Source organism: Ahaetulla prasina, chromosome 3 (assembly GCF_028640845.1).
Source record: "Ahaetulla prasina isolate Xishuangbanna chromosome 3, ASM2864084v1, whole genome shotgun sequence".
Classification (NCBI taxonomy): Eukaryota; Metazoa; Chordata; class Lepidosauria; order Squamata; family Colubridae; genus Ahaetulla; species Ahaetulla prasina.
Window position 1 is genome coordinate 169,680,759 of NC_080541.1, and position 14,585 is coordinate 169,695,343.

The 14,585-nt window shown below is 38.7% G+C and overlaps 1 protein-coding gene across 2 annotated transcripts in view; it reads left to right on the forward strand.

Moving 5' to 3' along the window:
- The first annotated feature begins 3,706 nt into the window (after window positions 1–3,706).
- CC2D1B (coiled-coil and C2 domain containing 1B) overlaps window positions 3,707–14,585 on the forward strand; it is a 32,540-nt gene continuing 21,661 nt past the window's right edge. The window contains exons 1-7 of one of the 2 annotated variants that reach the window (XM_058174952.1): window positions 3,707–4,188; window positions 5,074–5,197; window positions 8,929–9,061; window positions 9,230–9,330; window positions 11,032–11,148; window positions 12,161–12,292; window positions 14,268–14,574. In XM_058174952.1, the coding sequence (XP_058030935.1) occupies window positions 5,132–5,197; window positions 8,929–9,061; window positions 9,230–9,330; window positions 11,032–11,148; window positions 12,161–12,292; window positions 14,268–14,574 (856 nt within the window). In that variant the 5' untranslated portion in view covers window positions 3,707–4,188; window positions 5,074–5,131. The remainder of the gene's footprint in view (window positions 4,189–5,073; window positions 5,198–8,928; window positions 9,062–9,229; window positions 9,331–11,031; window positions 11,149–12,160; window positions 12,293–14,267; window positions 14,575–14,585) is intronic. The other variant, XM_058174953.1, reaches the window with a different exon arrangement.

Below are 14,585 nucleotides of genomic sequence, written 5' to 3' on the forward strand. Positions count from 1 at the left end.
CAAAGTTGTTTTAGTATTTTGAAAAATGTTGTTTTGTTCATAACTATACTTTGTAAAATATTTCTAATTGCTTTTCAAAGGTTTAGTAACTATTCTTAACTACAGTTTTGATTATTGCAAACCTATTTATAACTTTAGCTGGAAATGAAATGCTAGTAGTAATTTAAAGTTTAGCGCCAGTTTGGTGTAGTGGTTAACGCTTCAGGGTAAAACTAGGAAACCACAAATTCTAGTTTTGCCTTAGCCACAAACCCAATTGGATGAACTTGGGCCAGTCACTTTCACTCAGCCCTAGGAAAGAGGTAAGGCAAACTACTTCTGAAAAATTTTGCCAAGAAAACTGGGACTTCTCCAGGCAGTCTTCAAGAATTGGACGTAATTGAATAGAAGTAAAAAAAAGAGTTTATCAACTGAAATATGGAAAACTTTAATAAATCAAAGGTAGAAAGTGGAGAAAAGCATATCACTCAGAAATATTAATCCAAACATGATTTGCTTTGTATTAGAATTAAGCCTGAAATATTTTTTCTATGTACTATGATCAATAGATGGCAGTACAACCTGTAATTTCTTGATTTTCCTTTGGCCCAAACCCAGAACAACCCAAATATTCAGGTTTTATTTTGGTTCAGTTGTGGCTGATCCAAAATTGTTGGTAGAACTTCCAGCACATAATTATTTCTAATTTTTTGGAGGGAAAAATCATGCTTCTCATTTCATGCACATTTCTATAGAAAAGAAAAAGAAAAAAAATTAAATTAAAACTAAACATAATTTTGGTAATTGATTATTTAAAAAGGCTGATAGGGTGATGGAAATTTTTAAATGCATTTGAAAATGAAGTAGGAAAATAAAAGTTACCTAGCATGGAAACATCCAATAAATCTCAAAAACATACAACAAAATGCTTCCTCTTCAGCACATTTTAAGTACCTGCAACTAACTAGTCAGGAAATTACATCTTTGGAAACCTGCTATTTAGAATGTTTAAATGTAATATCAGGACTTTGATTATGGAAACAGACTGATAGCTAGTGTAAATAACAAAACAATATTGTATCTACTAATTTCAGGAACAAGTGTGCTAGCCTAGTTTGGAAGCTCTTTATTTATTTATTTATTTATTTTAATTTCTACACCACCCTTCTCCCAAAGGACTCAGGGCGGTTTACAGCCAAATAAAACAACAAACACAAAAATTAAAAACATTTTTTAAAAACTAATTCAATTTGGCTAAGAAGAATTAAAACGCTAATAACCCCCCCCCCATTAAAACTATTAGGCCAGCCCCCACGATGGAACAAAAATGTCTTCAGCTCACGTCGGAAGGTCCGGAGGTCAGGGAGTTGACGTATCCCTGGAGGCAGCTCGTTCCAGAGGGCAGGGGCCCCCACGGAGAAGGCCCTCCCCCTGGGGGTCGCCAGCCGACATTGACCGACGGCACCCTGAGGAGACCTTCCCTATGGGAGCGCACTGGTCGATGGGAGGCCACTGGTAGCAGCAGGCGGTCCCGTAAATAACCCGGTCCTATGCCATGGAGCGCTTTAAAGGTGGTAACCAACACCTTGAATTGCACCCAGAAGACCACCGGAAGCCAGTGCAGCTTGCGCAGGAGAGGTGTTACATGGGAGCCTCGAGTTGCTCCCTCTATCACCCGCGCAGCCGCATTCTGGACCAATTGGAGCTTCCGGGTGCTCTTCAAGGGGAGCCCCATGTAGAGAGCATTGCAGTACAGGCGGGAAGTGACGAGGGCGTGAGTGACTGTGCATTGGGAGTCCCGGTCTAAGAAGGGACGCAACTGGCGTATCAGGCGAACCTGATAAAAAGCTCCCCTGGCGACGGCCGTCATATGCTCTTCTAAAGACTTTTTGTTTTAAAAAAGGGGTTTAATTGAGGTTTTAAATTTGTATTTAAAAGTTTTAGGGCATCAATTGAATTTAACTGTCTATTCTTTTAGCTGTTTATATGTATTATATGTTTTCTGTTGTTTTTTGGCTGTGAACCGCCCTGAGTCTTTCGGGAGATGGGCGGTATACAAATATAATAAATAATAATAATAATAATAATAATAAAGACAGCCGTACATCCAGGAGAATGCCTAGATTGCGGACCCGCTCCATGGAGGCCTCCAAGACAGTTTAAGCTCCAAGACAATTCTGTTTATAAAGCATTGAAGTAATCCAAGAGATTATGAAATCATTTTTCATCCATTTAAAAAAATGAGGCAGTGTGTTCTTGGATCAAGAACAGATCTTCACAGGAAAAAAGTATATTTCAACCTAGGTTTCTCTCCATTCAAATGAGATCATTTTAATAGCAGATCTCAAATTATTAGTCATCATCCAGTACATTATTGTCTCAATCACTGGTTCACTATTGACTGGATTAACCAGTTATATTGGTTATTCATTATTCATTATTCATTCACTATGAATTGTTGACAAACGTTAATTTCTTGGTTTACACATGCTAAGACATAAACTACAAAGCTGCCTATTCAGTTAACACAACTAATGCCAACCTAAAATTACAGAAATCACATTAGGAACATGAATTTTGCACTCTTACCTATATTTAATGGGGGGAGGGAGGGGAGAGAGATGGATTGTGGGCCTCTTGGTGATTCATCCATCCCATTGGATGGTTTCACACACATATTGAATAAAAGGAGAATTCTATGGCCCTGCTGTTGAGTTATAGCTTCCAGCAGTTATCTCGATTTGTAGTGAGCCATTGCATTATCTGGAAACAATCGTCCAAACAAAATTATTAAAAATTGAATGCTTCCTAAATCTTGCTCTGCCACCATTGTGGATGACTTCATACTGTATATACTTAAGTTACATTATGCTTAGCACACTCCAATGAAGATCGCAATAAAACCATAGTGTATCCTGAAGAAAATACGAAAGAGGATCAAAAGCATCAGTTGGGCTCCATTCTCATGTAAAGATAAACTCAAGTGAGCAAAGCCAGTTTCTATTATAAGACAGATCTAGGGCTGCTTTTATTTAAGACAGGCTGACAGAAGCAATCATCATTTTACGGCCATACCAATTCTGGGCCACAGAACCTAATTTTGAGTAGTTATTTTTATTAGAGGTCTGAAAAGTCTCAGAAGTGGCTGTTCAGATTGATTTCCCGCTCTGCGGCAGAAACAAAGTTAAAAAAAAAATCAAATCGAGTTGCTAAATAATTATAGAATTTATAATTATAGAAACATAAAAAGCACTTAGAAGTAGCTTCTCCAACCTAGCGTCCTCTAGGTCAGGGCTCTTCAACCTTGGCAACTTTAAGACTTGTGGACTTCAACTCCCAAAATTCCTCCGCCAGCAAAGCTGGCTGAGGAATTCTGGGAGTTGAAGTCCACAAGTCTTAAAGTTTCCACGGTTGGATGGAGGCTCCTGCTCTAGGTGTTTTCGATCAACTCCCATAACCCCTGTTTGGGCTGAAGGATGATGGGAGTTGAAGTCCAAAGCACCTGGATGTTAGCAAGGGTGACCTACACGTTTACCTCACCGAAAGGCAACTACTTCAGCCACGCCCCTTTCCCCCTCCCCCTCCCCGTCTTTCCGCCTTGCTTCGGCCTCGAAGTCAATTATTTTCAATTGTTTTGCCTCGCGCGCTCAGGCTCCGCCCACTTCGGCGCCTCCATCTCGCTCTCTAAAAATGAATAAACCTCCGCGCCTGCGTGTTGCGGGGCCCCTTGGTGCAGCCCCAAGCTGAGTCCGAAGTAGGAGGGGAAGCGCGCGTCTCGTCGGGGCCTTTTTCTTTTTCTTTTTGCCTGTTCCGCTGGGCAGCCCGTCAGCTGCGGCAGGAGGTGGAGCCGGGTCCCCCCCCGCCCCGCCCTCCCCGGGCCGCTTCCCTTGTTGGAAGGGAGATAATAGGACGCCGTCTCATCTCCCTGGAGCCCGAGAGCAAGCAGTTGCCATCTGCCCCTCCTCCTGCCGCTCAGTGGGAAGGTTTGTTATGAATTGTTATGGTTTGAGCCCTCGAGTCCCTTTGTCGGCTGGACTCCCTTCTGCTGTGCGTGGATTCACACGTGCGTGCGCTTGGTTGGGCGTATCTGACCGTGGGAAAGGGTCCTCCTGAAATCGGCCTGTCTTTTGAGGTCAGCTGATAGGGACGGGCTCTGCCTCTGCCTCTTGAGAAGACACCGCTGGGTGTTGCAAAGGTGCAAGTCATCTGGTAGGTTGGTGATTTCAGGTGGGAGTGGGGCCAGGGCATGTCAAGCTGCTTGAACTCAACTTTTGTCTTGGGTGTATACGGCAGCTGGCCCCCTTCTTTCTCCCAACTCTGAAGGTCTAGGCTAGGGGTTAAGTGGGGGCCCGAATGAATTTCAAACTGGTTTTGGAGGTGATAAGCAGTTCCTTAGAACCTGGTGCCTTTGGTAGCCGTGATCTCCAAGTTGACATATAAAATTATGCAAGGTTGAAGGCCAGCCTGTCTGAAAAGTAACCTGCTGGTGGTGCCTTTGTGGAGATAACTGAGGGTTTGCTTCCTACTGCATAAACAGAAAACCAAGACCATGCTATATACTGCGATCATTTAAGGTTCTAGCTTTTTTAAAAATAAGGTATTCTGACATTGACCGAGTTCTTAACACCTTAAATATGTTCTGCTGTTTTATATAAGTGTAGACTTGCTTCTTGACTGTCCACTTCCCAATCCTCAAGGGCCGAAAATATCCAATTTCATATTACCCATTAGATTTGTAAACAGTTTGGAGTATGGGAGTCTTCTTTTGTTTTAGGGTTTGTTATGCTATCATGATCTTAAAAAAATTATAATTCTGGCTTTTTACCTGTATTAGAAGAAGAAAATCCAAGCCATAAGTATCTTCCAAAAGCAATGATGCACATCTCTGCTTTTGTAGTATGGTTAGAGAAAATAGAGTTAACAATATGTATGTCTTAGAATTAAGATCTACAAGTGGGAATGGCAGTAGTGTAGTATCTTGATGACTTTTTTTCAGTCAGGATGCTTTTGGTTGTTGTTGTTGTTTTAACTGAGAATGTCTATATGGTGTTCTTGCAAATATATCTTGCTGCATTGGAATCTCATTATCTCCAGGTAATTTTTAGCTTTCTGGATTCTGCAACCTGGCTTTGTTGGCTGTTGATTAACCAGCATGCCTGGTAGAAGACCCAGGAAAAGCCCCCAGGCCAAGGGTCAGGCAGGAGCTGCCGCAAAACAGGTATATTTCTTCTGTTAGTTCTTTTTGCTGTGTATCACTTAAGGATGATTTTCTTTACGCAGAGTGTGGTTTTGTAACTGTAATTTAGAGATGACTTAGAGATCCTTATGCGTTGAGAAGTAGAGATTTCTTCAATAACCCACCATTTAAATTGATTAGAAATTTACGTACTAGTAAGAGACACAGATTGACTGGGATCCATGCATCCAGCCTTTTGCAATTTCAGGTTTTGTTAGATCTAAATCAAATCTGACCCAAAGCCCAGCAAGTGATTTATAATATTTTCTCTTGTTAGAGTTGTGGAGTGGTCTGAGTTATTTTCTTATCAGATATTCTAGATTCTTAACAAAAAGAATTGGGAAAATTTTGGGAAAATGAGTATGCTTGCTAATTCAGAGGAGAGTCTGTTCTTTTAAATATGGAAAGCATACTGAAAGTTTGACGATTACTTATTTAAATTTATTCTTTGTTTTCATAAATTTCATAGTTGACAATAATTACTACTAGTGCCACTAAGGTGGTGGTTGCCTTTGTTATCTAAATAAATGCCAGTTATTTTATAGAAATTTGACTATAACTGCCTGACATAGTAAAGTAGTAGAATTAAATTGATCAGTTCTTTAGAAAAACAAAGTACTTCAATAATCAGAATGGAAAGGATTGTTTAAAAAATGCCTGAAACAAGGTACCTGTGAAATCAAATCCATCAGGTTTTTTTTTTACATTTGTCATACAGTACAGTATACAATATAGGTAAAGGTTTCTCTCGCACATATGTGCTAGTCGTTTCCGACTCTAGGGGGCGGTACTCATTTCTGTTTCAAAGCTGAAGAGCTTCGCTGTCCGAAGACATCTCTGTGGTCATGTGGCCGGCATGACTAAATGCCAAAGGCTCACGGAACGCTGTTACCTTCCCACCAAAGGTAGTCCCTATTTTTCTATTAGCATTTTTTACGTGCTTTCGAACTGCTAGGTTGTCAGAAGCTGGGACAAGTAACAGGAGCTCACCCTGTTACATGGCATTAGGGATTCGAACTACTGAATTGCTGACCTTTCGCTCGACAAGCTCAGCGTCTTAGCCACTGAGCCACCGCATCCCTTATACAATATAGGTAGTCCTTGACTTATTACAGTTCATTTAGTAACTGTTCAAAGTTACAAAGGCACTGAAAAAAGTGACATGATCTTTTTTCACACATCCATTGCAGCACCCATATGTGGTCATGTGATCAAAATCCAGATGCTTGGCAACTAACTCATATTTATGACAGTTGCAGTGTCCCAAAGTTACATGATCCCCTTTTGCGGCTGTCTGACAAGCAAAGTCAATGGGGAAGCCATGTAACAATCAGTTTATTAACTTACCAGCTACAGTGATTCATTTAACAATTGTGGCAAAAAGAGTCATAAAATGGGAGAGAACTCACTTAACAGGTGGCTCAGTGGCTAAGACGATCAGAAAGGTCAGCAGTTTGGCGGTTCAAATCCCTAGTACAGGTCTCCTGCGTGAGCAGGGGGTTGGATTAGATGACCTCCAAAGTCCCTTCCAACTCTGTTACTGTTCTCTCACTTAAAAACAAATTTTGGGCTCAATTGTGATTGTAAATTGAGGACTACCTGTACAGTTGTTCATAATGTGCAGCTAAAGGAGAAAAATACCTCTCTTTGACTCATTAAAGCAGCCACATTTTTTTTGCAAGAAACTTGTGGCTGCTTAGAAAACAATTCTAAGATGTAGACATAATTCAGAGCATCTTTCTAAACTGCCTTGCAAGATACGTCACAGCATAGCCTGTTTTGAGTGCGACAAGCAGAACAAATAGCCATATTAATAGATATTATTACAGGGGAGAGTAAAAATTCTCAAGTGTTATTGGATCTGATCTTATGAAAGAGGGAAAGAAGAGAATAGTTAAATTTCATCCTTTTAATAGGCATGATTTGCAGAAATACCATGCACCAAAGTTGAAGGTAAGGTAGCAGAAGGGAGATAAATCTACTCTTTTAGAGGGTATTTAAATTTAAATAAGATAACAGGGAGTGCAAACTTAAAACAAGAAAATAAACAATTTGTAAATCTTAGAGAAAAGATAGACACTAATTTAAGAATGTTGAATTAATAAACATAAGTGTACTTAACTCAGCATTTGGATTTTGATCAGCATAATTAGTTCAGATTGAAGCTATACTATTGGCTATTCATGCTAAGAATTTATTTTAGCTGTTTTTTAAATAAGGTTGCTATTATTTAGGAGTAGTTTCCTAAATTTGGCATTTTTATTTTTACTTAAAATACAAATGTTAAAAATGAATGGGAGCGAGACTGTTTATACTATAAAGAATCTCATAGAATACGAACTAACTGTGGAAATTGTAGTCCCAGCATCTGGAGAATAGCTTATCCCTGTCCTCTGCCATAATGAATGAAGTCTGGGTCCAGCAGGAATATTTAGTTCAATTGTCTTATTTTTGAGTTCCAAAGGCAGATCCTTTTGTGTGCTGCCAGAACACATAGGCATATTGGGTTGATTTAGTACAAATAGTGCTTTGTAAAGTATTAACCACATAATGTATTTCTTGAACTTCCTTTCCCTTTGTGGTTCTAGAATGGAAGCAGATAATAATCTTATTCTCTTTGCTTTATATAACATAGTGAACTAAAGTAAAAAAGAACATTAGTATTTAATGGTACATTTTGGACAGGGTGCCAGATCATACTCTGGTGTGATAATCCAGAGTAAACCTCACGTTCACATTTATTCCATTCTTTCTTTTTTGAGGGGCCCTTGGTGCTCTCTGTGGTTGGTAATTATATTCATTATATAAGTGGGAAGTGGAAGTGATGGAATTTTAAAGTAAGTATTAAGCTCTTCGCAAAAAAAAGGAAATTATGTTACACAGGTTTTCCACTTGAACAGACATCTCTTACTCCAGAATTTGAGAAGGAAAAGACCTTAGAAATAGTTGTTAAGTTTGGAACTCCCAGACATAAGAATACAAATTTACTGAAAGTCAGATTGTTTTTGCTTCTTGCTCTGAATAGTTGAAATGAGAAATAATTGAAACAAAGCATGTGTGTGTGGGGGGGGTGTGTGCATGCCAGTGGTGGGTTGCTACCGGTTCGCCCTGGTTCGGGTAGCAGTGGTGGGAGGCTCCGCCCACCCGCACAGACATCATCAAATGCGCTCAGTGCATGCTCAGAAGTGCGTGTGCGAGTGAACCGGTAGCAAAGGTAAGTGAAACCCACCCCTGGTGAATGTGCGCACACACACACACACACACACACAGAGTACGATGGGCAGGAATGACTTGGTAGCAGAGTGGAACCAGCTCATAGAACCCCTTTCAGTTTAAGAAACATTGGATTAAAGAATCTAAGAATTTTAAGCCCAAATCGCCACTTGCTGTAAATGGATAATTTGGGGTCAAATATTATCTCTTAGCTTAAGGTGTACCTCACAGAATATGATTGGAGAAGAAAGTATACATCACTTTTGATTCCTAGAAGGAAGGTTGGTATTAAAATATGATATCTTTCAAATCTCAATATAGAGTTCATGTTACTATAAAATGTCATAGAGCTCTCTAAGCAAATAGTGTTTGTTATAGAGTACCTATTCCTGAAATTTATACCAGTATTGGATTAGAAGCAGTGCTACCATTTTAATGTATCTTGCATAGACATTTGTGTAACACGGATGCTAATCCTGTTATTATTTTCCTGTCAACAGCTGGGTCTTTTTATAGAGTTCAATCCTGAAGAGATGATACTAGATTTAGAAGACGATGGGGATCTAGAAGCTGAGCTAGCAGCTATTACTGGAGAGAATTTGCCTACTGGAAAAACCAAACCAAAAGGAAAATGTAAGGACATTTTCTGACAAACAAGAAAAATTTAAGAACATGTGCTTGCGAACTGTATTTTAACTGCTGTCTTGTGGATCTTTCCCTTCTTCCTTTTCTTTATGGAAATTACCTTTTGTAACTATAAATGTTCCTTTTCTTAAGATTTTTGGTTTTAATTTTCTGCAGCCCCTTTGCCCATGGATCATATAGAAAAGATGGCTGCTGAGTGCATGAAGGACATGGATGATGATGATGATGAAGGTCTGGAGGAAGATACCGAACTTTTGGTATATATGGGAGTCTGCTGGAAGGCTGCTTTTCCCCTCTAGTTCTAAAGAGGACCCATCATTTCATACCATTTTTCTCAGGCAAAATTAAACTTTGAATCGTATAATCCCCAGCCAGAGGAGAAAGCAGTCATGTTGGTTGGAAAAAATTATGGAAATTAAAGCCTCATTGAAAATGTACCAGGATGCTTATAAGATAGATTGGATATGATATATGTAATCTATTGCCTCAAATGTTGCATTTGAGGAGTATTAAGAGGGAAATGCAAGAAATTCTGGTTTGTTTTAAGCTATGGTATTAAAACATAATTCTACAGAATCACATCAAATTGGTCTTCTGAAATGGTATTTTTGGGAGTCAGAAGACAGAAGTGATACACATGGATATGTATAACAGAAATATATAATATCCTGTGTGCTTTAGGAATAGTAAATTGATTTCTTGATTTTTTTTTAAGGAGAAATATTTCTAGTTGGTTTCATAACAAGCAAAGCCCTCTTATGATATGAAACATAATTTCATGTTCCTGCAGAAGATGATAAGGATGCAGAAGTATAGGAAATTGAAAATTTGCAAGTAGTATACTTAAGTTTTTTTCCATACTTAATATGTCTACAGCAAATTAAAATATTTATCAAAATAAGATTCTGAAGAAAAGATATTAACAAGTTGACATAATTTTATCACGATTGAGAGCCTAGGCTAGAATTTGAAAAAAACAAAACTATTCTTAGCTGCAACTTTAAAAAGTGGCACATCTGCAGCAAGGCTTCTATTTAAGATTATATACAATTAATGCAGGGGCAGTTTTCTTTGTGTGCTGAATTTTGGTACTTTGTTTTGTTGGTTGTGAATAGCATTCATAAAGGAATGTGTTGCACCAGTTATAATTTACTGAAAAATCTATTAGATGCTTTTAAATAATACCTCTTATGTGAACTTAGAAAAATAATAATTCCAGAATGCTTCTCCTGTTCCTCCGATGCCAACTAAACTAAAATAACTAAAATAAGTTTTAACTACTTGGATTAACTAGTTGCCTATTACAGGTAGTTCTTGTCTTACAACCACAACTGAGATCAGATTTTCCATTGCTGAGCAAAAAGCTTAATTGAGTCATGCCTGATTTTATGAGTTTTCTGCCATTGTTGTTGTTGTAAGCAAACTACTGCCATTGTTATACAAGCTATTTAGTCATTAAGTGAATCTGGCTTTCCCCATTGACTTTGCTTGTCAGAAGCCAGCTGGGAAGGGAAGGTTGCAAATGGCGATCACATGACCCCCTGGCTTCTCCAACCATGTACATATATGCTGGTTGTCAAGTACCCAAATTTTGATCATGTGACCATGGGGTTGCTATAGCAGTTGTAAGTGTGAAGTCAGGCTGTAAGTCAATTTTTTCAATGCCATTGTGATTTTGAATGGTCACTAAATGGATGGTATTACAAGGTTGAGGATTGCCTGTATAGGTTTATCATTATTGGTTTTTATCATTCTGAAATAAAGTATTTTTTATTTCAGAAATTCATTCATCAGTGGCACTTAAAACAGTTTTTATTTCTATGTATTCTTATTGTTCCTGCCAGTTAGGAATTATGGGGCACCAAGTGTGGGAAGATACATTAAATTTTCTGTAGTTCATTTTAACATGGAACGGAAATAGTACTTTGTAACAATAACTGCCGTGGTCCTCATTCTAGGCAGAGTTACAGGAAGTCCTGGGAGAGGAACATGCAGAAGAAACCCGAGAGAGAGAAACAGAAACAATGGAAATATCTCCTACAACCACAGAGCATCAAACTGATATGCAGGCACAGGTAACTCTGGCTGAAGGGAACAATATTATCATCTGGTATTACCCCAAATTGTTCAGTGTATTCGTATCATAAATACATTCCCAATCCTTGGATACAGTTTTCATTGTTCTTGGTTATTGGTCATATTGGCTTTGGCTAATTACAGTCCAAAATATCTGAAGGGCATGATGTTTTCTGTTCCTTTTTAAAAGATTTCTGCCTTGTGTGCTGGAAGATAGCCTTGTTTTATCCTTTGGCATTTGTTTTAAGACAATTTCAAAGATCATTAACATTTTCAAAGGAGAGAATAATAAAAAGCAATATTATCTGAATAGTTTTATTTAGAGCACATCTTTTGGAGAGTTGCAAATAAGTATAAACAAGGACCTCTGAAGATGTCAGCTTACAAGCAGTCTGAATGCAATATAAATGAAGATTATCATCTCAGGGCAGTCTTTTCTGTTCATGTGTTTTCTCTGGTGTGATAGTGGTGGTTTATCCTTTGAAACTGCCCTGTGAGATACGTTTGCTATCAATTTTGATGATAAGCAGTGACTCTGATATTTACTTAGACTATCAGTCTCTTGGCAGAATGTTTGTAATTGCTACCGGTTCTTCTTGGATGACTGAATATAGTACTTGAGTAGAAGAAAATAATTTTATAAGTAGACATATTGTTAAGAACTGCTTTGCACCCTCATTTCTACAGGAGAGAGTAGTCCTTTTATACTCTAAAGAACTGTCTGTCCAGCCTTTCCCTGAAATGACTGAGACTTCCAATTCCTTAAGTTCTCCCTACAGTTACCCTGTGTCTGCATAATTTCCGGAGGTACCCCACCCACCTCTTTGCTGCTTCTCTGGGCAAAAAGCCCAGAGGTGCTGGGACACAAATACTCTTCTGTTAAAGATCTTGGTTTTAAGTCAGATGTCCAAACTGTCCATATTTGAAGTAGCAGTTTTGTACGGATGCTTGAGTGGCCCGTTTGATCTTATTTTGGTCTCCTTTATTTTCTCTTTTATTTTCTCCTTCAAGATGACTCCTGTTGTTTCCAGTGGATTGCAGAAAACGGTAGAAGACAGGATAGCTATTTATAAGGCAGCAATTCTGAACGCAAAGGAGGCTGGTGAGAATGCCAAAGTGCGACGGTACGAGCGAGGTCTCAAGGTATGTTGGATTATTGACCAAAGTGCTGCATTTTTCCTGGGCAGGAATTGTTCAAACAAGCCAGGAGTGCCACAGAATGTGCTGAGAAATGGGCATCGTGTAGATGCTAATCATATTCTGCTGCAGTTTTTTACAGATTAAATTTGGTTCTTAATGTTTGCTGCATAAAGTAAAAATGAGCTATCTTAGGCAATGATCTGTTCAAGTATACTTTCCTTTAGAAAGCTAAGTTTAATAAGTAATTCTGGATATTTAGCTAACCTTTAAAAATAATTGTAAAAGGCACAATATAGGTCATGTTTAAAAGAATCAGAGTGTCTATTTGGGGAAAAATAGAATCTAAAATTAACTGAGAATAAATGTTGAACATTTGTCTTGAATTCAAATCGTTTATAGGTATTTTTAACCAAGTGTCACAAATTAAAGTATAAAAGTATAAAAAGAACATTTCTGCTTTAATTGATTTGTTTCAATTCATATTTTTTGATAATTTAGAAACTCCCAAATATGTTGATGGGAATATATTAAGAGAACTGATACACATGTAACTGAGAAGAGAATGAAAATGTCTTTCTACTGATTACTAGTACTTTAAAGCCTGCAGATGTGATTTATGTATTTAGCATATTTATATTGCTATCTATCCACAAAAGATACTCTGGGTAGCAAACAAAATCACAACCCATTACATAAAAAAGACCAAAAATTTTCACTAGCAACATAAGAGATCCAGCAACATCTACATCAGAGCTCCATTGGCACCCCAGCCCTGGTGCCTAGGGCAGGGGTCTACAAACTTGGCTCTTTTAAGACTTGTGGACTTCAACTCCCAGAGTTCCTCAGCCAGCAAAGCTAATTCTGGGAGTTGAAGTCCACAAGTCTTAAAAGAGCCAAGTTTGCAGACCCCTGGCCTAGGGAGATGGCCAAGTCTTTGCAGCCTTTGGAAGGTCAGTAGGGTTGGGACTTCCTGTATCACAGGGAGTTGGTCCACAGGACAGGTGCCATGACAGAGAAGGATGTTTCCTAACACCCACCCAGTGACAGTGCTGCACTGATGGGACCCAGAGAATCCTCTTCTGCCAAATCTGGTGGAATGGCCAATAACCATTGAGGAGAGGCAGTCATGCAAGTAACCTGGCTCCATGCCTTCTAGGGTTTTAAAGGCGACAACTAACACCTTGAATTGAAGAAGCCAACTGGGAGCCAGTGAAATTGACAAAAGCAGCAAAGTGTTATATGGCTGTACTATGGAGAGACCGGTAATGCCTGCACATAGGCCCGCATAATCATGCATCAGCAAAAGGATTGTATGTAAATTGGGAATGTTTTCCTAGTTGTCAGTACTCTGGTACCAGTGTTGAAAATCTGAGAATCTCACAGAGCAATCAGAAGTATCCATTCAGGAAATGCAACTCCTAGGCATTTCAGTTAATGCCTTGCTATGTACAATTCTCACTTGTTTAGTTGTTGCTGTAAAAATTAATGGTGCTAGTAGCTGATTTCAGAACTTGATTTCACCCTTATCTACCAGTTGGAATTCCTATAATGTAATTTCTAGTTGATCACGTAAAAAGCTTGAGCTGTGATTCTGCATCTGCTAACATTGGACAGACTTTTAATCCAATTTGTGTAGAATTTTATTTTTTAAGTTTTATGCCTCTAGAGAGTTCCAGCAGAAGCGATTCAAATCCAATACTTGCCTTGTGGCTAAATCAGAACTTTAAACAAATATAACAAAGTATTGGTGTCAGTTTAGATTCCATGTGATGAAATCCTGAATGTTGAGGGTTGGTTAATTTCCTTAATTTGTAACTACACATTTTTACAATTATTTTAAGGTACTTTAAAACATATGTTTCTTTTATTAGCTCTGCAGTGTATGTTGCCAGTATGTCTGTAGCGAATGAGTTTGATTAGGATATCTGTAAATAGTTGTTAAACTTATCGTTTGGTGTTACCTTGCAATTATTGCTAGACACTGGAATCCATGTTGACTGCATTGAAGAGTGGCAAAAAAGTGAATGAAGAAGAAATGCCACCGCCTGTGGCATCTGGGAAGAGCTCTTTGTCTGTGCCACAGGCCACGTCTCACAGTGACTTGCCGAAAAGTCCAACTGATCAAGATGAAGTGACATTACCTGAGGAGGAAGGAATGGAAGGCCTCTCAGCAGCCCATAAATTAACAGATCCCAGTGATCAGCAGCTGTCTGTAAATAGAAGTGCTGTCCAGGGTCAGGATGTAAACACAGATGCTCCGGGAACAAAAGCTACTTTGGAAAACAGTAAGTAGTTT